Source organism: Botrytis porri (genome assembly GCF_014898465.1).
Source record: "Botrytis porri strain MUCL 3234 chromosome Unknown BPOR_013, whole genome shotgun sequence".
NCBI classification, from domain to species: domain Eukaryota; kingdom Fungi; phylum Ascomycota; class Leotiomycetes; order Helotiales; family Sclerotiniaceae; genus Botrytis; species Botrytis porri.
The window spans coordinates 902,466-927,854 of record NW_024066087.1 but is presented as its reverse complement, the minus strand read 5'-3'; the positions used below and the strand labels follow the sequence as shown (position 1 = coordinate 927,854).

The 25,389-nt window shown below is 36.4% G+C and overlaps 8 protein-coding genes across 8 annotated transcripts; 5 read left to right on the top strand and 3 right to left on the bottom strand.

Annotated features, from left to right (window-relative positions):
* Nucleotides 1-75: 75 nt before the first annotated feature.
* EAF01_009190 (uncharacterized protein) lies at nt 76-1,447 on the top strand (the record flags this gene model as incomplete). Its single annotated transcript, XM_038917446.1, has 4 exons — nt 76-619; nt 679-1,148; nt 1,199-1,231; nt 1,283-1,447. 4 exons carry the CDS (start codon nt 76-78, stop codon nt 1,445-1,447), a joined length of 1,212 nt encoding a protein of 403 aa, XP_038767051.1.
* A 1,078-nt stretch (nt 1,448-2,525) lies between these two features.
* On the bottom strand, nt 2,526-2,948 carry EAF01_009189 (uncharacterized protein; the record flags this gene model as incomplete). The annotated part of the gene is made up of 1 exon (XM_038917445.1): nt 2,526-2,948. One exon carries the CDS (start codon nt 2,946-2,948, stop codon nt 2,526-2,528), a length of 423 nt encoding a protein of 140 aa, XP_038767050.1.
* A 704-nt stretch (nt 2,949-3,652) lies between these two features.
* On the top strand, nt 3,653-4,222 carry EAF01_009188 (uncharacterized protein; the record flags this gene model as incomplete). The annotated part of the gene is made up of 1 exon (XM_038917444.1): nt 3,653-4,222. One exon carries the CDS (start codon nt 3,653-3,655, stop codon nt 4,220-4,222), a length of 570 nt encoding a protein of 189 aa, XP_038767049.1.
* Nucleotides 4,223-4,573: 351 nt separating this feature from the next.
* Nucleotides 4,574-6,042, bottom strand: EAF01_009187 (uncharacterized protein; the record flags this gene model as incomplete). Its single annotated transcript, XM_038917443.1, has 2 exons — nt 4,574-5,500; nt 5,562-6,042. The coding sequence occupies 2 exons, from the start codon at nt 6,040-6,042 to the stop codon at nt 4,770-4,772; spliced, it is 1,212 nt and encodes a 403-aa protein (XP_038767048.1). The 3' UTR covers nt 4,574-4,769.
* A 672-nt stretch (nt 6,043-6,714) lies between these two features.
* EAF01_009186 (uncharacterized protein) lies at nt 6,715-9,078 on the bottom strand (the record flags this gene model as incomplete). Its single annotated transcript, XM_038917442.1, has 6 exons — nt 6,715-7,759; nt 7,807-8,429; nt 8,477-8,586; nt 8,643-8,740; nt 8,798-8,919; nt 8,971-9,078. The coding sequence occupies 6 exons, from the start codon at nt 9,076-9,078 to the stop codon at nt 6,715-6,717; spliced, it is 2,106 nt and encodes a 701-aa protein (XP_038767047.1).
* Nucleotides 9,079-9,568: 490 nt separating this feature from the next.
* Nucleotides 9,569-11,011, top strand: EAF01_009185 (uncharacterized protein; the record flags this gene model as incomplete). Its single annotated transcript, XM_038917441.1, has 5 exons — nt 9,569-9,641; nt 9,792-9,952; nt 10,024-10,276; nt 10,332-10,806; nt 10,858-11,011. 5 exons carry the CDS (start codon nt 9,569-9,571, stop codon nt 11,009-11,011), a joined length of 1,116 nt encoding a protein of 371 aa, XP_038767046.1.
* A 1,132-nt stretch (nt 11,012-12,143) lies between these two features.
* EAF01_009184 (uncharacterized protein) lies at nt 12,144-13,029 on the top strand (the record flags this gene model as incomplete). Its single annotated transcript, XM_038917440.1, has 3 exons — nt 12,144-12,194; nt 12,245-12,502; nt 12,558-13,029. The coding sequence occupies 3 exons, from the start codon at nt 12,144-12,146 to the stop codon at nt 12,684-12,686; spliced, it is 438 nt and encodes a 145-aa protein (XP_038767045.1). The 3' UTR covers nt 12,687-13,029.
* A 688-nt stretch (nt 13,030-13,717) lies between these two features.
* EAF01_009183 (uncharacterized protein) lies at nt 13,718-14,146 on the top strand (the record flags this gene model as incomplete). The annotated part of the gene is made up of 1 exon (XM_038917439.1): nt 13,718-14,146. The coding sequence occupies one exon, from the start codon at nt 13,718-13,720 to the stop codon at nt 14,144-14,146; it is 429 nt and encodes a 142-aa protein (XP_038767044.1).
* Nucleotides 14,147-25,389: the final 11,243 nt, after the last annotated feature.

The window sequence follows — 25,389 nt, the reverse complement described above, 5'->3', positions numbered from 1 at the left end:
AAGTTTTGAAGATCATTCCCATCTATGATCAAAGCTTGCAATTCTGACTTGCGAATCATCCCCATTCGTCATAATATGAAAGACATGATACAACGAAATTCAAGACTTTCGTCTTTTATGCGACTAACCCCCGAATTCACCCGCGCATCTCAAAGATCCCCGCGACTCTACCATCGGGGACAATATGTACAACCTCAATCTTATCTTCCACAAAGTTCTCCTCCGCCATCATACTTCAACAACGAGATTCCATGGTCGCATCAATCTCGGTGGATACGATGGCCCGCATACTTATGTGCCGTAGGAATTGCGGGATGGTGGAGTTGGGCAGTTTGGCATATTGAGAAAGCTCCTTTTACAAACCGACGACGCCTTATGTTCTTCTCTCACAACGATATGGCGAATATCCAACGACATAATGAATACTCAGCTTCTTCGATGCTGGGAATCTTTCCAGCAAATATGAATGCATACTTTGCTACCGCGAAGCATGTATTGAATGACCAGGAGGAGGAAAAGATAGCTCCCGTCTTCCGGAAATTATTGAAGGTAGCTCGTGAAGAAAAGTATGGAGGGAAGGAAGAATTATTTTTTTGTCACCATCTAATTGAAGCACAAAGTAGGCCACCTCTCTACTACACTATATATCATTGATACTAACACGAACAATCATCACAGCTAACTACTTTGGCCACGATCATTCAATGTGGCCTGGGCGAATATTTATGACATCCATTGGATTAGAGATCGTTGCGTTTGATCAAGTAGGACTAGCTACTATCATGAGTCATCAATTCGCCCACACGTATCTTAATCATGCAGGGGAAGAGATGTCATTCGAGCTTTTTCAACAGAGAGCCTGTTACCCAGTTCCAATTCTAGTACTGCTAGGAATTGCATCTAAACAAATTCGGATACCAACCGCGGCGTATTGCTTGTGTGCTGGATTAATGGACTGGTATGGTCGCCAATGGTTCCCAAGCATAATCGAGAACGAAGCAGACGTGTGGGGGCTGGAAGTTATGAAAAAGGCAGGATTCGATGTCACAAAAGCCACGCAGTATTGGGAACGCAAGACAAAGTACATCCAGGCAATGATAGATAAAGCCAAGACATTGAGAGAGAGTTCCGATGCACATAGGAGAACGGTAGATTGCAACACAGGATAACTTAATGTTCGATTGCTGACTATACGAAGCTTCTCGATCATTATCTAAAAGAGAGTAGAGAGGTTTGATTCTCTGTGGAATATGTGTCAAAAATCGCAGCTAATAGCCAATAGCGTATCAAAACTAACAACGAACATATCGCAACAATTCAGAAATATGTCAAGGACAACGATATTTTACCTCTACCGGTCGAAAACCCCACCACAACTGATAGTCCACCAGAACCACTGGAACCAGAGGATCAGACTGGTTCGGATGTACCGAATGCGAAAGAATAGAGGAGAAGACCTTCATCTTCACATTGATTCTTATATGTATACCTGTTTTTGGTAGTATATGGAACCGTTACTCGAGAATCCACCTCGCCGGGGGTTTCTTGGTCTTGTCATCATTAATCTGCTTTTATCACCTCGAGAGATGAGACTGATACACGAGAAAGTCATTGATTATCGAGTTTTGAATTATGTTAAGTGGAAGGCTAGTAGTATAAGTCGTTAAACGGATCGAAGATCATGCGATAAATGAGAATTTGCGGTCACACGAGCCGTAGAATACACGAAAACATACCTAGATCCCATCATACTTTATTTTCTGTCTAGCATTCATGTATAATTTCACTTCAAATTGCGTTGTATCCCCTGGCAATAGCGTGCTTTTCCTGAAGTTCTAGCATGAGAAAAATATTCCTTCAGCGATTTTGACTGACTGTAAATGAACATTTCAGATGCTCGCGAAAGATGGGCCATAAATTCTGTGTGCTCAATCTGTTCATTGCGGGATATTGCTCCTTTGAAAGAAAATTTTCATTGTCCAGTGGTCATAAAAATGTCTCAAATTCATTGCTAATCTCGAGCTTTCTTACTTCAGATTCCTATTATTTGGCTAGATTCAACAATGTGATACGGAAAGCTGATTACAATAACAGAAGAATCCTATTTGCAGTCTGATGTGAAACAATCTCCCTGCATGGTGATCTCCCGTTCTGATTATTAGAAATGAAAGAGGTGCGAGCTCATCGAAGTAATGGATAACATGGTGAGACGGATTTTGGATTTTGGATTATTGATAATGGTATCATTTTTCCACAATTCTCGCTGATGACATACAAGATAATTGCTTGTAGCTTCGTTATCGAATACTGGATCTTTCTCCTGCCACTAAAATCCCTGCATATATCTCGTGTAAGAGAGTTCCATTCTTCGGATTCGTGCTACCTACACAAACATACTGCCAATGTCAGATATTCTTCGCTTACTTTTTCCATCTACCCTTTCACACTACTCTCTCCCTCATCTATACCATAAGCATTTTCCTCCCGCGATCTGCCACCCTCTTGCACTACGAGTCTTCAACTATCTACTCAGTCCCCTTAATCGTCATCTCATAGATCAAATTATCCACCCATCCCCTCTTCCCCATCATTTTCAAAGCCCCCTTCAACTCCTCATCATTTCTAATCCACGACGGTGGAAGCCGATCATGAACATCAGCCAATTGCACAAATAAATCACCCAGATCTATGGAGAACGAAAACCCAGTCTTAGGATTTCGAGCCCGTGTCGCAATGCCATGTTCATCATTATCGATCATGGAAACTGCAGCAGCAGTATAATCAACGAGTGTTGCGTTTCCGGAGAGTACGAACATGGCGGTGGAGCTGTTCTGCCGGGAATAAAATGGTGTGGGGTTTCGAGCTAGAGGGGCAGATCTTTCGACGAGGCGGAAATGGACGAGAACAACGGTTTCGGGGATAGTGTTGGAGTTTTGGGAGTCGTTCATGTTATTGTGGTGGGATGAGTGAGTGAGTGAAGGTTGGTTGTGAGTTTTTGGGGTAATGGCTACTTTGTCTTGGGTGTTGTGGTTTTCTGGGCTCTTTTACTACTCATGGGCTGCTGACCTATAGCATGACATATATATAGAGCCTCCCAATGTCAAAGTCGATGTGTTGATAATGAGAAAGCCATTGAACATAAGTGAACGGTGGCACTTTGTGCTGGTCCAGGGCCTCATTGGATCAAAGAATCTGGAGGATTCTTGAGAATGAACTTTGATTCAAACTTATCTGGTGTCTTTCATGAAAAGACGGGCCACCAAAGAATAAGAGTCCTGATCAAAAACATGAATGGATTGCAAACAGGTTTTCAAAACCCATTTGATAGCAAAGCCAACAAACCCCCTTTCTTTCAATTACAGCCTTTTCTTATCACACTTAAAATTCATATTAGCTTGTCTACATGTCTCCCCTTTGCAAGTTCATTGTTGCAAGCTGGCATAAAAGTTGTCCTCATCGATATCAATGCTCTTTCATGCAAGAATAAATTTAGGACTTTCTTCGTGGATTGACATTCAATTGAAACAAATTTGGCATATATAATATTGAAGCTCTGTTGGCCATGTGTGATCTGATATCTTTCCAATCTTCCTCAAATTCCGTAGAAACCCCGTCAGATTCTTTTACGTCCACCAGAATCGAATCTTCCAAAATGCTCCGACCATTCACAAAACACCCATTTACAACTCTAGCACCATCCAAACTCATTTCCAAACGAACCTTCACCATCAAAAGCCAACCATATTCTCACACACCCATCAACACCGCGATCCCCTCATGCACCTTAGCTCTCAAAACACATCATCCGGCAATCTTCTCCCCTGCTCACATCTCTCATCACGCATTCACCAGAACCTTCAAAGTCTACTCCCTGTATCCACAGCTTCCAATCGCAACGCACACGGCCCTGGCTTATTTTTCATTTCCCAAAACAAACGGTCTCTCGAATGCTACATCTTACTACGCTGCTCTTCCTCTATCTCCGAATTTCTCATATCAGGATTTGGAGTGTGAGGTTAGGGATGTGTTGAGAGAATCTTGTAGATTTGCATTGCAGAGACGGGGTAGTGCGGGGAAAGGTGGGAATGAGGTTGGGGCTGGAGATATGAAAGAGAAGGAGGAGATGGGAAAGTTGAAGCTTGATATCTTGGTTGTTTGGCAGGGGGTGAGGATTGGGAAGATGGGGAGGGTGGCTGATGGAAATGAAGGAAGGCGGAAATGAGGATTAATGGGATGAATAAGGAAAAAATTGGGTGGTGTGTTGAGGTTGATGGCGATGAGAGGGTGGAAGGACATTTTTTATGTGAGGGTTGGGGGTGAGGAGGGAAAGATGGGAGGACAGGAGGGGGAAAGAAGAGATGACAAGGTGGTGCAGGGAAGAAAAAATAGGATGAGTATTCTTTGAAGGTCCTGTTGATGTTCTAGGCTACGGTATCAGGGGGAGCGGAAATATCATGGTGTCTGGTTTGCAGGTTGAATGGAAATCTGTCTGTTCTTCAAAAGGTACTCCTATAGTTACACGACTGACAGTAACGCAAAGATTGTTTGAGATAAAATGATGTGGAAGTATAGTAATCGGACTGCAATAGGTCTCGATTTGACTACGAAATGGATACTTAAATTAACTTATGAATACAACAAATGCCACTACACCAGAACGCCACCCGCCTTCACCTTCTACCTTCATACAATGAAGTTTTACGCATCAAGACTGCTTCAATATCATCAAAGAAAGCGTACCATAGAAAGCTCTAACACCTTCCATCCACCTAAGAATGACCATGTCTGACCAGCGTTCCCACAAACCGATCATTCATAAACTCCTGCTCATATCCCACAGGGAATACTCTCTCAGCCCAATCATACCACTCGCCACACCTACTATCCATTGCATTGAAGCTTTTCACGAAATCCCAATACTCAGGATACCAGCCGGCATTTTCCCAATCCAAAACTGCTACGACCCGTCCCTCTTTCACAAGAATATTCCTTGGCGCCAATTCTCCATGTGCAAAAATAATGGCATGATTAGTAAGAAGAGAATGTTCCGCCATTTTCAGGAAACATTTAGGGACTTGCGCATATGCATCCGAGATAAGGAATTCATTGAATTCAGCTTCAGATTGAAAGGGGCCTCCTTCGAGATCATAGCGTCGGGAATCAATAGCTGGGGCACGATTCATACCGCCGATGTATCGGCCTGTCAAGCCGCGGAGTTGGAATAGCATATCATTGATCTGACTTGCGATACTTTTCTTTTGGTCTTCTGGGAGACTGTTCCAGACTTTGTCCAGGCGGTCACCTTCAATGTATTCCATGGTAATGCTGGTGAGTTTTCCGTCGGTAGTGGCTTCTATGACACGAGGAACAGGAATGCTGGTATGTGTTGCGATGTAGCGCATAGCGTCTGCTTCAGAGAGTTGAAGATTACGTCCTGATTTGAGAACCTTGTTACCGTAGAGAGCTACTTTTCGGCCAATGATTTCATGAAGAATGATACCTAATTGGATTAGCCATCATGCTCTACACGAATATGATATAGGTAAGGGGAAATGGTATACCTTCACCAAGCTTGGCATCCAAGCATTTCTTCGGTTCAGCACCTTCATCCTCATCTTCATCCTCACTAATTCGGTCCAAAGTATTGCGATCGTCCTCTGACTCCGTATATTCGTCGCTATCATACTCAGAATCGTATTCCTCTTCTACCTCGCTCCCTTCGCTGCCTTCTCGCCAATCAGGATCTTCCTCACTATCATCTGAATCATCTGATAGACTAAGATCTTTCAATTTCAGATTGTTTGCAAGACCATCTAAGAACGTGAAGAGCTTTTTTTGAAAGCCTTCTTTGCTGTTTGCCCACTCAGGTGTTCGGAGTGAAGTCGCATCCTTTCCAGGTTGAGAGCTGGTGATGGATTTGATAACCTTCAGTGTGCTTGGATCAATACAATTTGCGTTTTTGTGACCAGCTTCAATTAGATGCTGGAATTGAAAAGCAGTTTGAACGGTTGCGGATGAGGGGTTTTCAGCAAAGGAAGGCATTTTATCGGTTAATAAGTTGGATGAATATATAACAATCAAAGGTATAATGAAAGACTGTAAAAAAACGAATTGCTAAATTAAGCTGCTAATATAGGTGTGTATGTGAGAAAATGCCGCAATGATGGACGAAGCTGGGGTAGGAATATATATTGATTCAAGACTCAGATGTTGGTATTTGTTGGGTCCTCACGATTCAGCTTGACTGAATTTCCAACATCGAAACGCCTACAGTAATAAAAATGATGCTCAAATTTGGCTGTGTAGATTGGCGCTTCCTTGAGAAATCCTCTCGTGTTTTATATTTTATCCATTGGAGGTCACAATTGTGCCAACCAACACTAATTCATACTATGCCATGGCCAGATCGATGTCCAGATTTTGCTTCTCAGCGTACCGAGAATGATTCAATGAATTGAAGGAATTGCAACTCATTACACTATTTTTGATGCATTTTCAATGTTGGACCAGACCGTGGCTGAGGCGCCAACTCGACCCGCAACACGTGACTTGAGTGCAATCGAGGGAAGGCGCGTCGACTATAACATTGTTGTCATCTGGGGGTCTAATAATGAATCCAACTGTAAATATCGGGAAATAACATCTTGAAAGGATTTCGTATCACTATGTTCATCGCTCAAATATATTAATCAAGGTATCATTGTTAAATGGAAATTAACCATATGGTGGTGCCATTTCATTGTGAAAGAGTGCTTCGAAGTCACTAGCTGAGAGATCAGCATCAAAGTTAATATCTTCGATAGTATCAAAATCGACATTTTCCCAATCTTTTCTTGAGGATGGGTCATTGATATCAAGGCCAGGAAAAGTAGTCATCGTTTCAGGCATTCGAAACTCAGGATTTTGTTGCTCCGGTGAATGTATAGAGTTTGACGCATCGCGAGCCGCATTGCTGTGATCCTTTACTTGGGCTAAAGCTTCTTCGGTAGATGATGTTCCCCTTCGTAGGATATCTCGAAGTTGTTGAAGACCTCTCCTCGCTATGGTATTGGTTTCTTGGCATGTTTCAAGCATTCTAAAAGCGTCCATTATCTCGGCTTTCCTTTCCTCTGCCCTTGGATCACCTTTATTCAAGCAGAAGTCCATTACTAAAATGACGGTAGCCACAAAGATGTGATGCGTCACTGTCCACATTCTGACTGGCTGGAAATTTTGCTTCTTGCCCCAGTCAGTAAGATCTGTTCCCAGCTCAATTACTGAACGAGCAGATCGAAGACAAATCATTCGACTATAAGAGAATCGTGGATCATGGGCACCTCGCGCAAGATAAGCCCGATGAAGTCGGGTTAATCTGGTATGAACCCCAAAATGTCCCGCAGTCCTTTGCACTGCCAAGAAAGGGTACTTCGCGTCTAAATCTTTGTACTGCGCTCGACTTTTGGCATCCATACGAAGAGCTGGAGGAAATTCAGAAACCATGGAAATTAGCTTCCTGTCAAAACTCAATACCGTCTCGTAGGGCAGCTCATGTGTCTCACTGCCAAAGGTTTGAGTGGCGTCGACAATTTCCCGACAGATAATCGAGAGCTGGTACCTGAATGTAGAATATGTCATGTCAGTTGCCATACATGAAGGTTTTCTATAGTCTCCAGGGGGACCAATGTCGACATCATTGACATTGGTTGGATAGTCGCATTTCATCTGTTGTGGGTGAATCATATATGTGCCGTTTTGCGGACCACTCATGAAAGACATGATCCTACACTTGTTAGATACAGCATGAAAAGTAGTACAAGTGGAACTCACCAATCAGTAGAAACAATATGCCACCAAATCCTTCGTTTAGTTTCGAGTTCAATGTAATTCAAATTTTTCCCAACTCTCCGCTTCTTGCTCTGGGTAGAATCAAGTTGATCGAATCCAAGTGAACGTGCTGAATGCATTGCTGTAGTAAACAGGACTCGGAAGGTAGCAATGCCTCCAATGTTAGGCAAAAGATGGTGTGCTATCAATAGCACTACTTGTATTGACTCCATTGTGGGTTTTCCGATAAAATTGGCAGCACACAGTGCTTTTTGAGCCAACAAAGTCCAACGACGAGTTTCTGATAGAGGTTCAGCTCCTTGAAAATATAAACTCAATGCAAAGACTGTAGAAAGAAGAGCAACATGATCGTTTTGAGGCTGTAAGTTCTGGTCAAGATCATCATATACTCTATTCAGATGAGTCTCGAGAGTTGGTATATGAATTATGTGATAGATCCAAACGATATTATGGACAAAATAGTCAAAAAGAACCGTCGCATGCTTTCTAGGCGGAAGCGAACGCAAACTTTGTACGTCGACACCTGTTCGTACAGTAGTGGCCGGCGTACCTAAAAAGGAAGCAGCAAAAGTTTGTGTGATTTCATCATCGTAACTGAGAAGATTCTATCCTATTAGCATTTCGTAGGTAAGTTTTAGAAAAGTGGAAATACATAGTTTGTTGACTCATTGAGGCCTCGGTGCTCGAAAGCATCAGATTCTAACCACGAGACTGTATTTGTGATTTGAGCATCTTCTGCAGGCGTTTCTTGTGTCGAGACCGCTAATCATTTATCAGCCCGTATTCAATACCAGAGTTTTGCAAGAGAAGAACAATACCAGAAACGGTATCTTTCGAACTTCCTGATACATTGATGTTTATTTCTAGAAGTTCTTCTAACCTTTTCAGGCGGGCGTTCAACTCCTCAATCCCTTGACTATTGTAGTAATAATCAGATAAGACTACTTCAATGCACTGAAACAGCAGCACTAACCTTGATGAACCTGCCGAGAAAGAATTGATCGGCTGGGAACTTGGGATGTCTGCTCGACCTGTAGCTGACACGCAGGGGAGTCTGCGAGCTCTGCAATTACTGCATGGAAAGTTGCGATCACACTGCCAAGGTCAGAATGCGATGTGTTATTCTTATTAGAGTCGTAATCTTGCCTTGAGCTTTTTGGTCCGACAAAACTTGCATGAGACAGGGTCCTGTCGACGAGCTATTTTCTCCTTACGCCCGTCCTGAGATGGATGGATTGGTGAGGATCGCTTCATGCCGATTCACTGCACAGAAACTAAAATTTTCTCGAATAACTCCGAAGGTTTAATGGATTAATTGGCGGTGGTATTGCGAGTATGAGACGAATGGAAGACGTTGTCACATGGATGATGGTCCCAAATACTAGTCCGGGTTGTCCTTAGTGAAGACCTCAATTTCCGTGGATTCTCGGACTATCCGGTCCACTTTTCTTATCGATTTCAGTAATGAACGATCAAGATGCACTGCAATACAAACGACAATCCCGCCCACCATACCAATTGTACATCTAAGGAGGAGGATTCTCAAGATGATTAAACCGTAATCTACTCCAACAATCTACCCTACATACTGTGAGTGGCTTGCTTCAAATATACGAGGTGAGTAGATAGTAACAATTTCATACCATCACAATATCAATGTACAAGACGTCCGTTTACAAGTTGATTGCCCATTTACTCCTTTTCTTATAGAACGCCTCAATCGATAAGTTTAAGTAGTGATGCAATGAAAGACAACGCCGAGTCGCCCGAATCACCAGTATTATCAGACTCCAAACCAGTATCCGGTGAACCACCGAGTGAGCTTTCGGAGGGGGGTATTCCTGATGATTCGGCTTGAAAGTGGGTGTTCCCTTTCCCTGTTTGATGTATCTCTTATTGATCAAATGCCAGTACTCGATCATGTATTGCGGTCACTGGTGCATTCTCGATATTGTTCTACTCAGTAGGTTTCGTAAACGCTTTTAGAGTTTTTCAAGAGTACTATGCGAAAAATATGCTCGCCAATAAATTAGCATCAGGTATTTCATGGTTTGGATCTTATAATGTTTTTGGCATGATTGGCGGAACATTTGTTTCTGGATATTTAAATGACAAATATGGCCCAAAGGTACGCAAACTAGGATCACCGTGATCGAAACCTCAACTAAGCAAGATGCAGCTATTGGTATATGGAGGCAGTGTCGTGATGCTTCTCGCTCTGTTCATGACTCTCTTTGCAAAGAGTACTACCAATTTTTTTACGCCCAAGGCTTCTTACTCGGCATCGGTATTGCGTCTGTTCTTCTTCCAGCTTTCTCCATAGCAGCTCAATACTTTACCAAATATCGAGGTCTGGCACTTGGAATTGTAATATCAGGATCATCGTTAGGGGGTGTTATTTGGCCAATTGCTCTGAACAAACTTACATCCGAAGTTGGCTTTGGATGGGGCAGTTCGAATTGTTGCTTTCATTGAACTTCCTTTATTGATTGTCGGGTGTCTCTCAGTCAGAGCACCCATCCAGACGACTAATCATATCAAGGCAAAACCAGATTTTTCATGCGTCAAAAATCCTGTCCTGATTTTACTCGCAGTCGAACTTTTCTTTGTTTACTTTGGCCTCTTCACCCCTTTCTTCTACATCGAGCTTTGGGCGTTGTCTCTTGGACTGGATAGTAATTTTGCGCTCTATACGATCAGCATAGTCAATGCAGCAAGTCTATTCGGTCGTATCATACCAGGGTTATTGGCTGATCGATTTGGCTGTTACAATATCGCCGTTATGGCTGCGATTTCGTCCGGCTTAGTCTGTACATGTATGATCAAAGCTACTTCTGTAGCTGGAATCACCATGTTTTCTCTGGCTTATGGATTTACCTTAGGAGTAATCATTAGTCTTCAAGGAGTTTGTGCAGCAAAGCTTGTATCGCCGACACAATATGGAATTGCAATCGGTTTCGTCATGACGGTCCTCTCAATCGCGTAAGTTTCGGCTTACTATCCCGCAGATCCAAACTTGGCTAACTCTAGCAGCGGGCTTGTGGGCTCACCCACAAACGGGAAGATTCTCCATGTTTGGGGTCACATTGGAATTTCTCTGTTCTCCGAAATAATGATGCTTTTAGGGGCATTGGTATTCCTATCCGCACGACTGAAGCTCAACAGTCAATTACTGGCGAAGGCTTAGCCTTAAAGATCTAATTTTATGCATAATCTCTACCTTTGAAAACGTCCAGTATCTGGATCAGACAATCAAATATGGCCCTCCGATGTTTGAATGGGTTCCCCATGTTCGCGGAGGATTATCGTTCATATTTTTTCCAAGTTATCATACCGTATGCCTGTACCGTGAAGTTCTCAACTTCGGAGGGAAAACATAACCACCTTTCGGGTACTCTTTTGGTACTCTCAGACCACCTTGAGTCTATATCATGCAAACTTCGATCTCAGCATTCAAGCAGAAATGCACATTCAGGATGATATGACCTTGTTCGTTACAGTACAAATCCAGCACCTAATCATTGGATGACAGCCATAATGTCCAATGCGCCAAAAGAACCAAGGCCAAAACATCAGACGACAGGTTAGAGTTTGAATGAGCATGAAAACTCTCTATCTTCGATTTCGTAATGTGTCATATTTACTCAAAACTGTTTGTTCGGCTCTCGTTTTTGTGGTCATGTCGTGACAGAATGTCATGTGCCAATCGCAACAAATCAAGTAATTAATTTCACGAATCGTACGTTCTCCAATTAATCATCACTTTGTACCTGTACAGCTAAAAAAGAAATATGTATTAAGGCTGTATCAAAACTCCGGATCCCATTCACGTTTCATATCGTCCATCCTATGTCCGAGCACTCCCCCTCAAACAAAAAAGCCCCATTCATCCCATTTCCCCACATGCGTCCCAAGACCATCAGATCTTCAGATCTTCAGAACGTGCTTCTGCTAACAACGCAAAGTTCCGTTTTCTCGAAATGCCTCATGATATTGATACGATAGTGTTCGGAAAATATAATGTAGCTGTGTACATCAGCTCACTGTCCGACCAAACATTTAGGGGTCCGAGGGAAGTATTTGGAAATTATCAGACTCAGGAATCAAAGGTGTCATGGAAATCTCCGACGATGGCTTCTATAAGTAGATGAAGATGTGTTTGCTTGCTTTTTTTTTTTTCATCCTCTCAATCTGCCTTACCAAGATACCTTGTTCGATTTTCTATCATCACAGACCAAATTTGTCCAACGCAATTCGACATATCACATTCTTTTTTAAATTCCTATAATCAATCAAATTACCTTCATTCAAAATTGACAATGCGTCTCTCGCTCATCATCGCTATCTTGCCATTGGCTCTCGCCGCACCCGTATGCGCATCTCCCATCTAATCATTGACCACATGCTAACAAGACTACAGACTAAGCGACAGCTCGGTAGTCTTCTTGGAGGAGCAACAGGCACCTCAACCGGTGGTAGTGATCTGTTATCTGGACTCACAGGAGGAGAAGGAGCCACGACAGCTGTCGGTGGTAATGATCTCTTATCTGGACTCACAGCAGGAGGAGCAACAGGCACCTCAAGCGGTGGTGGTGACCTCCTATCCGGACTCACTGGAGGAGCAGCTACTGGTGGTGCTACCGCCACTGATACTGATGCTGGGGGAGCTCAAGGACCAGTGAGTCTTCTATCTGCTTTTCTATCCCGATGATGGTTACTAATGAGTTGGGCAGGACACACTTATCGGTGGTTTGACAGGTGGTACAAATGCAATTGGTACCGGGGCTACCGGAGCCACTGGAGCTACAGGAACTGGAGCTGCGGGTGCAGGCCTTCTTTCTGGATTAACCGGTGCTGTTTAAAGATTTGGAATAGAGATGAGAAAGTGCAGGGTGGGGAATGTCTGTGGGTGGAGAGATGAGCAGAACTTCCATTTATGTTTCGATTCTATACTAGGCAACAAATAATTTCATACCATGTTTTTTTTACATAGTTCTATGAGCATCAATGAGAAGATCTCATTATCTATATGCTAGAACGGAGTCCTGCTCGGATCTGGACGACCTGAACCACTCGGATAATGTGGCGTCATGGGAGCTTTCATACATGAACTTTCAGGATGGTATTCTAGATTGTCCACCAGTAGGTGTATGGACTAACGGGATACTACAAAATTGACTCGTGAATATCCCTTGATATATCAGATTATACATCTTAAAATTTATCACGACTATTTGTTCAAAGTGAAACAGTCAAAATATAACTTTTTATATGAAGCAGTTGATGATTGAATTGGTCGAAATTTTCGAAAGTTGGGAAGTGTCCCATCAACCCATGCACTCACTGGTTGTCCATCTATCACCTGTTCTCAGCCCTCGATATTAGACTTGAAAGTTTCAAGTAGATGAACAAAAAAAGAAAAGTGTCCCCACTCGCATGAATATCTACAATGGGGATGAAAATACCTCGGTATTATATTCAGCAATCGAGATACTTGCCCTCTGAAATGTTCCTTTTGAAATATGGAAAATTGTCCAACGTTAATATAGAAGATAAAGCTTAGGGGAAATAGAGTGGGAAGTGGGACAATGCCGGACCTTGTCAGCCTCTGTTACGATGTTGGATGAAGCGAAAACGTGGGAATATACTTGCTTGTTCTACATCCTCTAATTTCACTGTTATATATAGCTTTGCAATGATCCGGCTTTTAGTGTTCTCTTTTGTTCATCAGATTACTCACATTCTTTCTAAATCACTCGCTACTTCAACAAAGTATCCGTTTTTGACGTTCACTTTGCACTTCATATATCGTCTCTCAACCTCAACTCACAGCATACCATTCATACATCAATCTCCTCGCGATAATCCATTCTCCAAAACTCAGCATACCAACATGCATTTCCACATATCCCTCATCATCGCAGTCCTCCCACTCATCTCCGGTGCACCTACCAACACCCACAAGCGTCAACTCGACAGTCTTCCCGGCTTGGGTACATCCAGCAGCCCACTCGCATCCGCATCCGGTTTATCGGGTCTAGGTTCTCTTCTTGGAGATAGCACCGGAACGGACACAACTTCCGGACTTGGCTCTTTGGAAAGTGGACTCTCGTCATTGGGCTCTTTGGGTGGTGGAACGAGTACTTCATCGGGACTTGCTTCTTTGGAAAGTGAGATCACGTCATTGATGGGTGGAACTGGGACACTCACTGGGGCGAGCGCTTCTTCCGGCGCGGATGGTTTGAGCTCTTTGTTGAGCGGATTGGCACGGAGAAGAAAGTTTAGATTTGGTGGAGTGATTTCATCACGGATTTCGTGGTGAGACATTTTGGGGATCTCAGGGAGCCTACATGATTCAGTGTGGCTGGAGATTTCTTTGTTGGGTTGAATTTTGGATTTATGTTCAGAGGGAATCAGGGAGTAGTAGTCTCGAAAACGAAATTGACAGAACTTTGACAAAAACTGCCATGCCATCTGCCATGCCATGATCACTTGGCTCAAGCTCTTTCTCCGTGTGTGTTATTCTTCAATTTCATTGTTCGCTGGTACTAGTGATCAACTACAGAAGAATATAGCAAATGAATGTATTCTTCTCCCAGCTTCAAAATATGGATGTGGGGCATGTACGGCTTCTGAAGCGACTTCATTCTTGTCGCGTCTCTTCGTCTCTCTGAATTTGTCTCCCAATTTCACTTACATCTCCCAACATACTCTCAAACCTCCAAGTCTGTACTATTTTGAATAAAGTGAACTACGCGATCAAGATCTTGCTGTTCGTCGCCAAAACTATGATTAGGGTTAGCTTCTCTTTATTTTGGTTTGATCTTTACATTGGTATGAATGTATCTCAGATCGCCCTGGAGTATACTTTCCATCCTCCTTGCCTATCTGAGGGGTTTACCATATGATGCAAGCGTGCTGGAGCCCATCGTTTCGAAACATCGGAAGCAGCTGATTCATAATGTATAATAGCTCGGTCTGCGCGGTCGAACGATCAGCGAGCCGCAGGGGAAACTTTTTGGCGGCTCGTCTGCTATCAACTGTCAATCTTTCATCGCACCTGCAAAGCTGAGATCGATTCATGGGTAAATTAGGAAACGGTGGGTGGGACTAGGCTGCTCTATCTTCATATTACAAGAAGTTCTATACTCTATCGCCACCACCCGATAACAAGACTCTCGAGCATCTAGGTATTGACTGGATAAATGAAGATTACCGTGGAACATCTGGACCCATTCAAGTATCATTCCCCGGAGTTATCCAGAATACGCTCTGCAAGCCTGGACTGATAGCTTTCGCGGCTTTGGGAAATCAACTACTGGAGGTACGTGGTCATTGCCTGCAAGTGGAACTTGGTGCCCAAATTGCAAGAAAATCATGAACTTACACAAAATAGATCCTTTTTCTGGAAACTCGACTGGCGCATATAGCAATGCAGCCACAGTTCATATCACCACCAAGACTCGAAGCTATGCAGGCTCTGCGTATGGTATACCGGCTCTTCAGAGACCGAATTTTCACTTGATTACTGAAGCTACAATTCATAAGATCTTGTTTGAGAAAACAAGCGGTGGCATTATTGCGACTGGTGTACTTGCATCTGTTCACGGCAAGACCAAGCAGTATACCGCCACCAAGGAAGTTAGTCTAGCCGCTGGAGTGTTCAACACGCCCAAACTGCTTGAATTATCCGGCATAGGAGATGAAAATTTGCTTAAGAAGCACGACATTCCGGTCGTCATCAGTAATTCTGGCGTAGGAGAAAATATGCAGGATCATCTGATGACCGGAGTCAGCTTTGAGATCGTTGATGGAGTGCCAACTGGCGATCCTCTGTTGCGCCAAGAACCCAGGGCGTTGGAACTTGCTCAGAAATTGTACACCGAGAATAAAGCAGGTCCCTTTACTATTGGCGGGATACGATCTCATGCGTTTATGCCCATCTTGGAATTCTCCGACGCGGAGGGACGCCAAAAAAAGGCAGAACTGCTAACGAGTATACTCCAAAAGTACCCTCCAAAGCCACAAGATGTGGAACATTTTGAAGCTGTACGCTCATTTATCGAAAGTCCAGAAGCATTTTCGGCGGCTTGGTTAATAATTCTCGCTCAAACGAATCTACATGAGGGGGGAAAGAGTTTTGTGGGGTCAGATCTCCAACCCGAAAAGTTTACTAGCTTGGTTGTTGCCAAAGTCACCCGTTCTCTCGAGGATCTACTCACATCTCCTCATCAAACATTGATGATGTACCTGAAATTGATGCACAATTCTTATAGGAAGCGAAACCACCCAGACTCCTTCCATATCCATAGTCTTGAAAGAGCCAAGAATTATATCCTTAACACTGCTGTGACTGCTTATCATAATCGTGGTACCACTGCAATGCTACAAAAGAAAAAGGGGGTGTTGTGAATGATAAGCTGATTGTTCACGGTACGAATAATCTACGCGTGGTTGATGCAAGTATTTTCCCACTGATCCCACGTGGAAACATTCAATCCTCGGTGGATGCTGTGGCAGAGAAGGCTGCAGATATCATTAAAGATGTTTGATACAACCTTGTTGTAAACGTGTAACAAGTGGCTGGCATCGACCAGAATCACGCCATAAGCGTTTCGCAGGAAAAGGAGGCACTGTAGCACTATGATCATTTCTGAGAATCAAAAATCATCTTGCTGGGTATTTCCAAGACTGTGAAATTTGGATTATGGTGACATGAAAGAAGTAGTTAATCAATCCACTTATCTAGATAGGATGCGTCACACGTGTGTGGGTAATTGGATGTATAGAACAGCGTGATATCGTAGCCCTATCATGAGAATCAATACGCGCCCAATTTTCGGGGTATCATCAATTCAACCGACCCGGGTAGCGAGCGATTGTCCAGTATACATGAAATCCCATCAAGCGATCCATCCTCAAGCGATCCATCCTCAAGCGATCCATCCTCGAGTCATCTTAAATAGAATGAATTGACTGTAAATAGTATTTGAACACAGATGTATGCAAGTAGAAGAGGTTCAGTTGCGATAACATCGACTCGGCACCGAGTGATCAAAAGTCCACGCAATCTATTGAGCGATCATCAAATTCATTAATTACGGGGAAAATGGGCTTGGTGTCGCTGTACCGAGGCCTGTTTGAACGATTTGACCAAAACCCTAAAATTAGATTTTTACCTAATACAAAAAAAGAATCTAATATTTGTATAATAGATTTATAGAGATTTTTTTAAAAAAAGATTTGTATTATATAAAATATAATTTATTAAAGGTTTATTATATATAAAGTTATATTTAAGCTGCGTAGAAATTATCCGTACCCGTGGGTAATCTGTAGGTAATCCATTCCACAGGTTATCCGCCAGAGGTTCTACCTGTTCTACAGATTATTTGTAGAGACAAATAATTACTCGCTCTGTAATGAGTAATTTGTAAATACTTGTGGATAATTTATAGAACAAATAATCTAAAAATAATTTGTAAATATATAAGTTATTCATAGATAATTCATAAATATATAAATAATTATATAATAAATTAATATAAAAATTAATATAAAGTTGTAAATAGCTTTAAAAATTAAATAATAATTTAAAAATTATTTATAAATTGTTCATAGATTATTTATAAATAATTTATATATTTGTAAATTATCTATAGATTATTTGTTTTATAAATTATCTGTAAGTATATAAGTATTTGTAGATAATTTGTAAATAATTTATAAATAATTTATCTAGGATTTCAAATTATTCACCTCACAATAAGTAGCCTGTGGATTATCTGTAGAGGTTATTATCCGCTTTGTGAGTACTCATTATACAGCCTAGTTATATTATAAAAGTCTTCATTAATAGCTTTATTTAAATTATTTTAAAACTTATTTTAGAATTTCCTTAATAAAGTATATTAATATTTAAGATCTTGATATTTAATATTTTTCTTATTATATATAAATTATTTTATAATAAATAAAATAAGCTTAATAAAAACTTTAATTTATTATAAAAGTAAGAAAGAGATAATTAGATTAGATTAATAACTAATATAATTTCATAATTTAATCTTATCAATATCTAAATTATTTAAAAATTCTATAATTTTATATATAATCTTAAAGATATTAATGAAATAAAGAAAAAATGAAAAAATTAATTAAAATTCTATAGATCGATTGATGTAATTTTTTTTGAATTATTTTAAGAAATGAAATTAAAAATTTATTTAATATTATTTAATATAGATTTAATTATAATAATCAAGCTATTATATGTTCTTGTCTTAAATGTAAGAATTGATAGTGAATATTAGTACAATCTATTCAATATTTATTATATTTAAAGAAAATATTCAATTTAATATATAATCTTAAAAGAATTAACAAAATAGAAAGAAAATTATAGAACTATTTATTAGAATTCAGAAAATTAATTAATATAATTTTTTTCTTTATATTTCAAATATTAGAAGTTCTATTTAATATATTAAAATTCTTATTAATTTAGTTATATAAATAAACTTGAAGATTATTTTCTTTATTCTTCAAATATTATTATATTAAATGTAAATTTCAATTTCTAAGATATATAAAAAATACAATTATATTAATCAATGTCACGGTGTGAGATCACGTGACATATTGGATCTCTCGGAGGAGTCCGGAATGGGCGCTTGCGCCGGAGCGCAAGTGAGCTAGAGCCCGATCGAACTAGCTCACTTAGGAAAATTCTATATATCTTTAACTTAAAATATTCTATATTATAGCTCTTTAAATTATATTTTAATTCTAAAATCTGAATCTATTATTTAAATCATTATAACTTTATTATATTAGGATAAAATTACTAAAGCTTTATTCTTATCTATTAACCCCATAATATTATATAACTTTTATTTTATAAATATTATTTTTATAATATTTATTTTAAATTTGTTCAATTAGTCCAAAGATACCTTAGCTTTTAGTATCTTTATATCTAAAGATTTCTGAGTTTGATATTAATATTTTCAGTTAGCATCTATATATTATATTAAGCTAAAGGGAATTAATCAATTATTTAAATAAAAACTTTTTAAAATATTAATTAAGAAATATATTCAAATTATATTATAAAAACAGATTATTATATAGAATATTTGTCTACTCGATTACCTTATTAAATCTATATTTATTATTTTTATTTATATTGAAATTATATTCTTTAAAACCCCTGTTGAATTTATAATTATATCAATTCTGTTTTCTGTTAAAATTTAGTTGAGTAAAAAACTTCTTGATTTTATTTTATTTAATGGTATCAAATTCAACCTTGATTATTTTATAAATTAGATTCAAAATAAAATACATATTAATTCCAATCATTTTAATACTATTTATATTTGTTTGTTCTATATTATCGGGAGACTTACCGGAGCTATTGCCTCACAAATCGACCTGTACAATGTAAAAAGAGAATTCATTTATTTAAAGGATTATATCGATTTGCTAGATATTCTAAAACAAGCTTACAAAAATGTAAATAAAACTATAAAAGTCCGAAAACAATTAATACCTCTGCAGTAAAAAAACCAACCATTTCATACATTCTACATTAAATTTCAATAATTAATATTAGAAGCAGAAATAACTAATGATAATATAATTCTAATTATTCTGTTAGAACAGGGTCTATCCAATAAATTGACAAATTAGATTATTATCATTGAATCACTAATATATAATATCAATACTTACACTATGTTCTACCAAAAGTTAAAGAATTATTATAAATACCTAAAGTATAGCCATCTAATTGTTACTTTATTTTAATTTATTTAAATTTTTATTCCTATTTTAATCTATAACCGAAAAATAACTTCTTTATTTATCTTTATTAAAGATCTAATAGATTTCAATTCTCAATAACAAATTGCTAACAATAGTTTATCATAAAAAAAATATAATGAATGTTATCACTACAGCTCTGTCAATCACTTAGTTCATAATTATCTATACCCTAATATTCGTTCTATTCAACTCTAAATTATTATTATTATAATTAATTCTATCAAAAATAGTTTTATACTGAATAATCCTTTAAAAAGTCAGGGCTCTATATACTCCCTATCTTACTCTCCTTCCCACTTACCAACTAATTCAATTGATTTAGAAAACGGAATACGCCTAGCCTAAACTATAATCAGGACAATCTCCTACATACTTTCCACCTATCTATCACTAATACCTATAACCTTTTATTAAAAGATAAATTAAATAACCACATGAATCTTATAATCCTACCTATTAAATTACTTATAAAAAAAAAAGATCTTCCAATTTATATTATAATTAATAATAAATATAAAAAAATTACTTTTATTAATTAAAGCTGAATATTATCCTAGAAAATATCTATACAATAATTATCTACTGTTTTTGAAATTTTAAAATTCGATAAAAGTTTTTTATTAGAAAATTGAACTATATTCTATATTCATATAAGACTTAGAATTAATAATTATACCAAAAAGAAAATCACTCTATATATAATCGAATTAGTTTATTACCCTATTATACTAAAAATAATTTAACTTAAAAAGTATAATTCACATATTAATTTCATAATTAATTTGTTTTAATTCAATAGTTTATTTTATTATAAATTCTGTAACACTTTATTCTATTTATCCCATATTAAAGTCCTATTTAATATCCCTTTAAAAGCCCAATCTATATATTTATTAGTCCATTTTAAGGAATTAGAAAATCAAGATATAGCTACAATTTCCTTAAAAATCTGTTTGGCTTATATTTATCGAAAATATAAAATATTCTAAATATTAATAAAACAAATTAATAATATTTTAAATAAAAAAAAAGAATTTAATTTGTAAGTCCTACTGTTTAAATTTTGAAATTAAAAAGATATCTTTTTCTTAAAGAATATAGAGAAGCTATTTTCTTATTAGCCCTACGATTATAAGATTTGGCTTTAAAAAGGAACTGTTTCATTATTTAATGCCCTATATTCTATATCCCATATTAAATTAGAAGCTCTAAAATAATAATTAAAGGAAAATCTTTAAAAAAAGATTTATTCATCCAAAATCTTTTTTTATTATATCATTTGTTTTATTTGTTAAAAAAGCTAATAAAGATCTTCAATTCTATGTAAACTATTATACCCTAAACAATTTATTTATTAAAGATTAATATTTCCTATTACTAATAAAAGAATTTCTAAATAATTTAAAAGGAATAAAATATTTTAATAAAATTAATATTATTTCTATTTTCAATAATATAAGAATAAAAAAGGATAAGAATACCTAACTATATTTTATATTCAATTTAGCCTATTTAAATCCCTAATTATATTATTCAGATTAATAGGAATATCTATAATCTTTTAAAAGTATATCAATAATTTCCTATGAGGGTATTTAAATATATTTTATATTACCTATTTAAACAATATTTTAATATATAATCGAATTTGGGAGGAATATATTCGTTATATTTAAAAGATTCTATAAATATTAAAAAAAGCTGGCCTATTTATCAAATTTAAGAAATACAAATTTTTGAAATCTAAAATCAAGTTTTTAAATTTTATTATAAAAAAAAAACAATATCTAAATCAATTTAAAGAAAATTTAAATAATTATAAATTAAAGATTGTCTATTATTATAATTAATGTCTAAGTATTCATTAAGTTTATGAATTTTTATTAATAATTTATTAGAAACTTTTTAAAAATAATTAATCTAATAGTAAATCTAATCAAAAAGAATATTTTATTTTTATAAAACTCTACCTACCAAAATATATTCAATTGATTAAAAAAAGTATTTATTAAAGCTTCTATTCTAACTTCCTTTAATTAAAAAAAAGAAATAATCTTGGAAATCGATACCTCTGATTATATATCTGTTGAAATTCTTTCTTAATATAATAACAAAGAGATACTAAAACCTATTACATTTTTCTTTAAAAAACATTTGGTAGCCGAATATAATTATGAGATTTATAATAAAGAATTACTAATTATTATTCATTATTTCAAGGAATAGCATTTTAAATTAAAAGGTACTATATTATTAATCTAAATGATTACTAATTATAGGAATTTAGAGTATTTTATTATAATAAAGCTACTAAACTATCATCAAACTCGCTAATTCGAATTCCTATTTCGATTTAATTTCCAAATTATTTATTACCTTAGAAAACTAGATATCAAATTTAATACATTAATCAAAAGGTTAGAAAATCTCTTTAAGAAGGGGAATAAATATTTTTTACATTAAAGTTGTATTATTTTAATTAAATTTAAAATTAATAAAAAAGTACGCTTTACTATAATCATTTATAATTAAAGAAATTCTAATTCTACTAATATTATTAATTATTTAGATTTCAATATCATTATAATTTTACCAGAAAATAACAAAATTATAGAATCTATAATTTTATTTATCATATCTATATTTAATCCTATAATATTACTAAAGGATTTAGAAATCTTTTTAAATCTCCTTATTAATTTACTCAATCTATTCTATAAAAGCTATTAAACTAATCCTATACTCAAATCTATTCTGAAATTCTTATAAAAAAGATTTTTGAAATACTTAAAAATTATTCTTATTAAGTATATTAAGAATAATAATTCATTATATTATTAAAAAAAACTATATATTTCTAATCACAATCCTTTGAAAATCTATTTACTTTACTTATATTATAAATCATCTATTATTGATTACCCATATTGTACCCAAACTTTTGAACTATTATCTTAAGATTATTATTAGCCTGAATATTATGATTATATTATATAGTAAATCTATAACTATTATAATTACCACCACGCCATTTTGAATTGTAAAGGTCAGAAGGAAGTTTTCCGCCCACTTCTAATCCCTTAGAGAATATAATAAAATATCTTGATAGATTTTATTATATATTTATTCAAAAATACTAGTTTTAATACTATTATAATAATAATCGATTAATTAATTAAAATAAAACGTTTTTTGTTTTATTATAGTATCTACAACTTTGAGAAAATTATCTACTTGTTTTGAAAAAACATTTGAAAACTTTATAGTTTATTTTTGATAATTATATTAAATTGTGGTGCTTAATTTATATTCGAATTCTGGAAGCATATTTGTAAGTGCTTAGGTGTTGCTACCAAGCTATTAACCACTTATCATCTAGAAACTAATGAACAAATCGAAAGAATTAATGTAATACTAAAACAATATTTCCAATTATATGTAAACTATCTACAAGATAACTAAACGGAATGGCTTCTATTTGTCGAGTTCTTTATTAATAACGTTTGGTTTGAAGGCATCTAGATAACCCCATTCTTTTTTAATTACGGATTTCACCTTTATCTAAACTTCAAGTTTGTATTGTTCTAGAGTAATCGTTCTGTTATATGAGATACTGAAGAATTTGTTATTAAAATAAAAGCCATTTTCTCATATCTATAGATTGAACTAATTGCCAATCAAGTCTAATACTCGAAGAATGTTGATATTTATTGTTCCCCTACCTGTAGATATTTGTCTGGTAATCTGATCTAATTGAATATTAAAAATATCAAAACTTTACATTTATAGAAAAAGTTTGATTAAAAGAATCTCAAATTTTTCAAAATCTTATATCTAATAGGCTCTTATATCTATAAACTGGAACTTTCCATTTTAATAAAAATCCACCCTATTTTTCATATTAATTTACTATATTTTGCATATAATAATCCTATTCTTAAACAGTATAATTCATTGTTATCATTTGTTAAAGTTAATAGCTTAGAGTAATTCGAAGCCATCAAAATTCTGAACTTCTACTAAAAGAAAAAAGATTATAAAGAACCTTATCTGAAATATATTGTCCATTGGGTTAGCTATAAGATACTGACCAAAAAACCCACAAGCTATCTGAAAAATGTGTAAGAATTAATTCGTAATTTCCATTAAAAATACTTTGATAAACTAGAACCTGTTTAATCAAATATTACCCGCTTATAGACTACCAAATTATAATACTTTCACCTTAACAAAATTCAATTTTTAAAAGAGGGGTAATATTATGATATAAAATTATATAATATATTAAACCTTTTGGAGGGGTTTGGAATAAGTGTTTATATTAAAGTGTAAATAAGCTAGGGCCTGATTGAGCTAATTTGCTTAAGAAAATTCTATATATCTTCAATTTAAAAGATTCTGTATTGTAACTCTTCAAGTTATATCTTAATTCTAAAATCTAAATTTATTATTTAAATCACTATAACTTTACTATATTAGGGCAAAGTTACTGGAGCCTTATTCTTACCTGCCGGCCCCGTGATAATCAATTTCTTAAATCTTAAAAAAATAAGTACATCTGTTTTCTTTGAATTTCAACAATTCCTTTAAGATTCTATACTAAATTAAATAGTCTTTCTTCTTTATTTATACATTACTAAGTTCTAAATACATTTTGAGTTCAGGCAAGAATCTATTTTTAGGGTTTTAATCAAATCGTTGAAATCGGTCTCGGTACGCTGTCAATCTTAAGCCCGAAGATCTACCGGTGAAATATCACAATCTCTCGCCATGCAATTGGAATTTGGAAGTAACTACAAATGATCACATTGATCTCTTCATCTTGGTATTTATCAATTCGGAGTTGTTCTCGTCCAATGGTTGGTCTTTATCACCCAAGCTTGTGATATCAAATGCTGGTTACATTCGTCTCTTGCCATCACGAAGGACTTTCTTCCTGGGGAAATGGAGTCGAAATGGTGGGGGGCAATTGTAGTACAAGTCGCCGTTAAGGGTACGCGTCCCTGAAAAAATCCCCATTTGAAATTATCCATGAGCTACGATTGCCATGAGTCTCGTAGATATCTTGGATATCTGGGAATGGGTACCCAATGGGACATCGTATAGATGATTAGAGTATTTCCAAACGAGTTCCATCAAAGTAGATGCCTAGCGATTGTGCCTCTTTCTCCCCTCCCCTTAATCTTCCTTCTTTAATGTTGAGGTTATAAAACGCGCTACTAGAGTGGCTATCGTTGCGATAGTACTCTTTTTCAATCTACTTTTCGTGTTTTTTCATCTGCACAATATCTTTACCGTTTTCGATATCGTGGGTGCGTAAATCGATGGGTACATTCCTTGGCCGATGAAGACTGGGCAAGATAGAGCTGTGGTAATTCCGCACTTAAAGCCTGAAGACATAAGTTGGGTTGAAGAATTCTTACCTGAGTCAGTTGATCTCATATCAAAGCCTTAATTGCCAATTACTCTTATGACCAATATCAATTATCATGAAAAAAAAACAGTTGGCAGTCATATATTTACTCTGTTGACGATCCAGATGCCAAACTACATACATACGCCAAATAAAGGCCATGAGTCAATAGTATACCTCACATACATCATTGACAATTACAATAAGCTTCCTTCGATAAGCGCTTTCCTACATGCACACCAAATTGGTTGGTGGGGTGCATGGCATACAGACGTAGCTGGTCACAATAATGTTGTTTCTTTAAACACTCTCAACCTTGATTT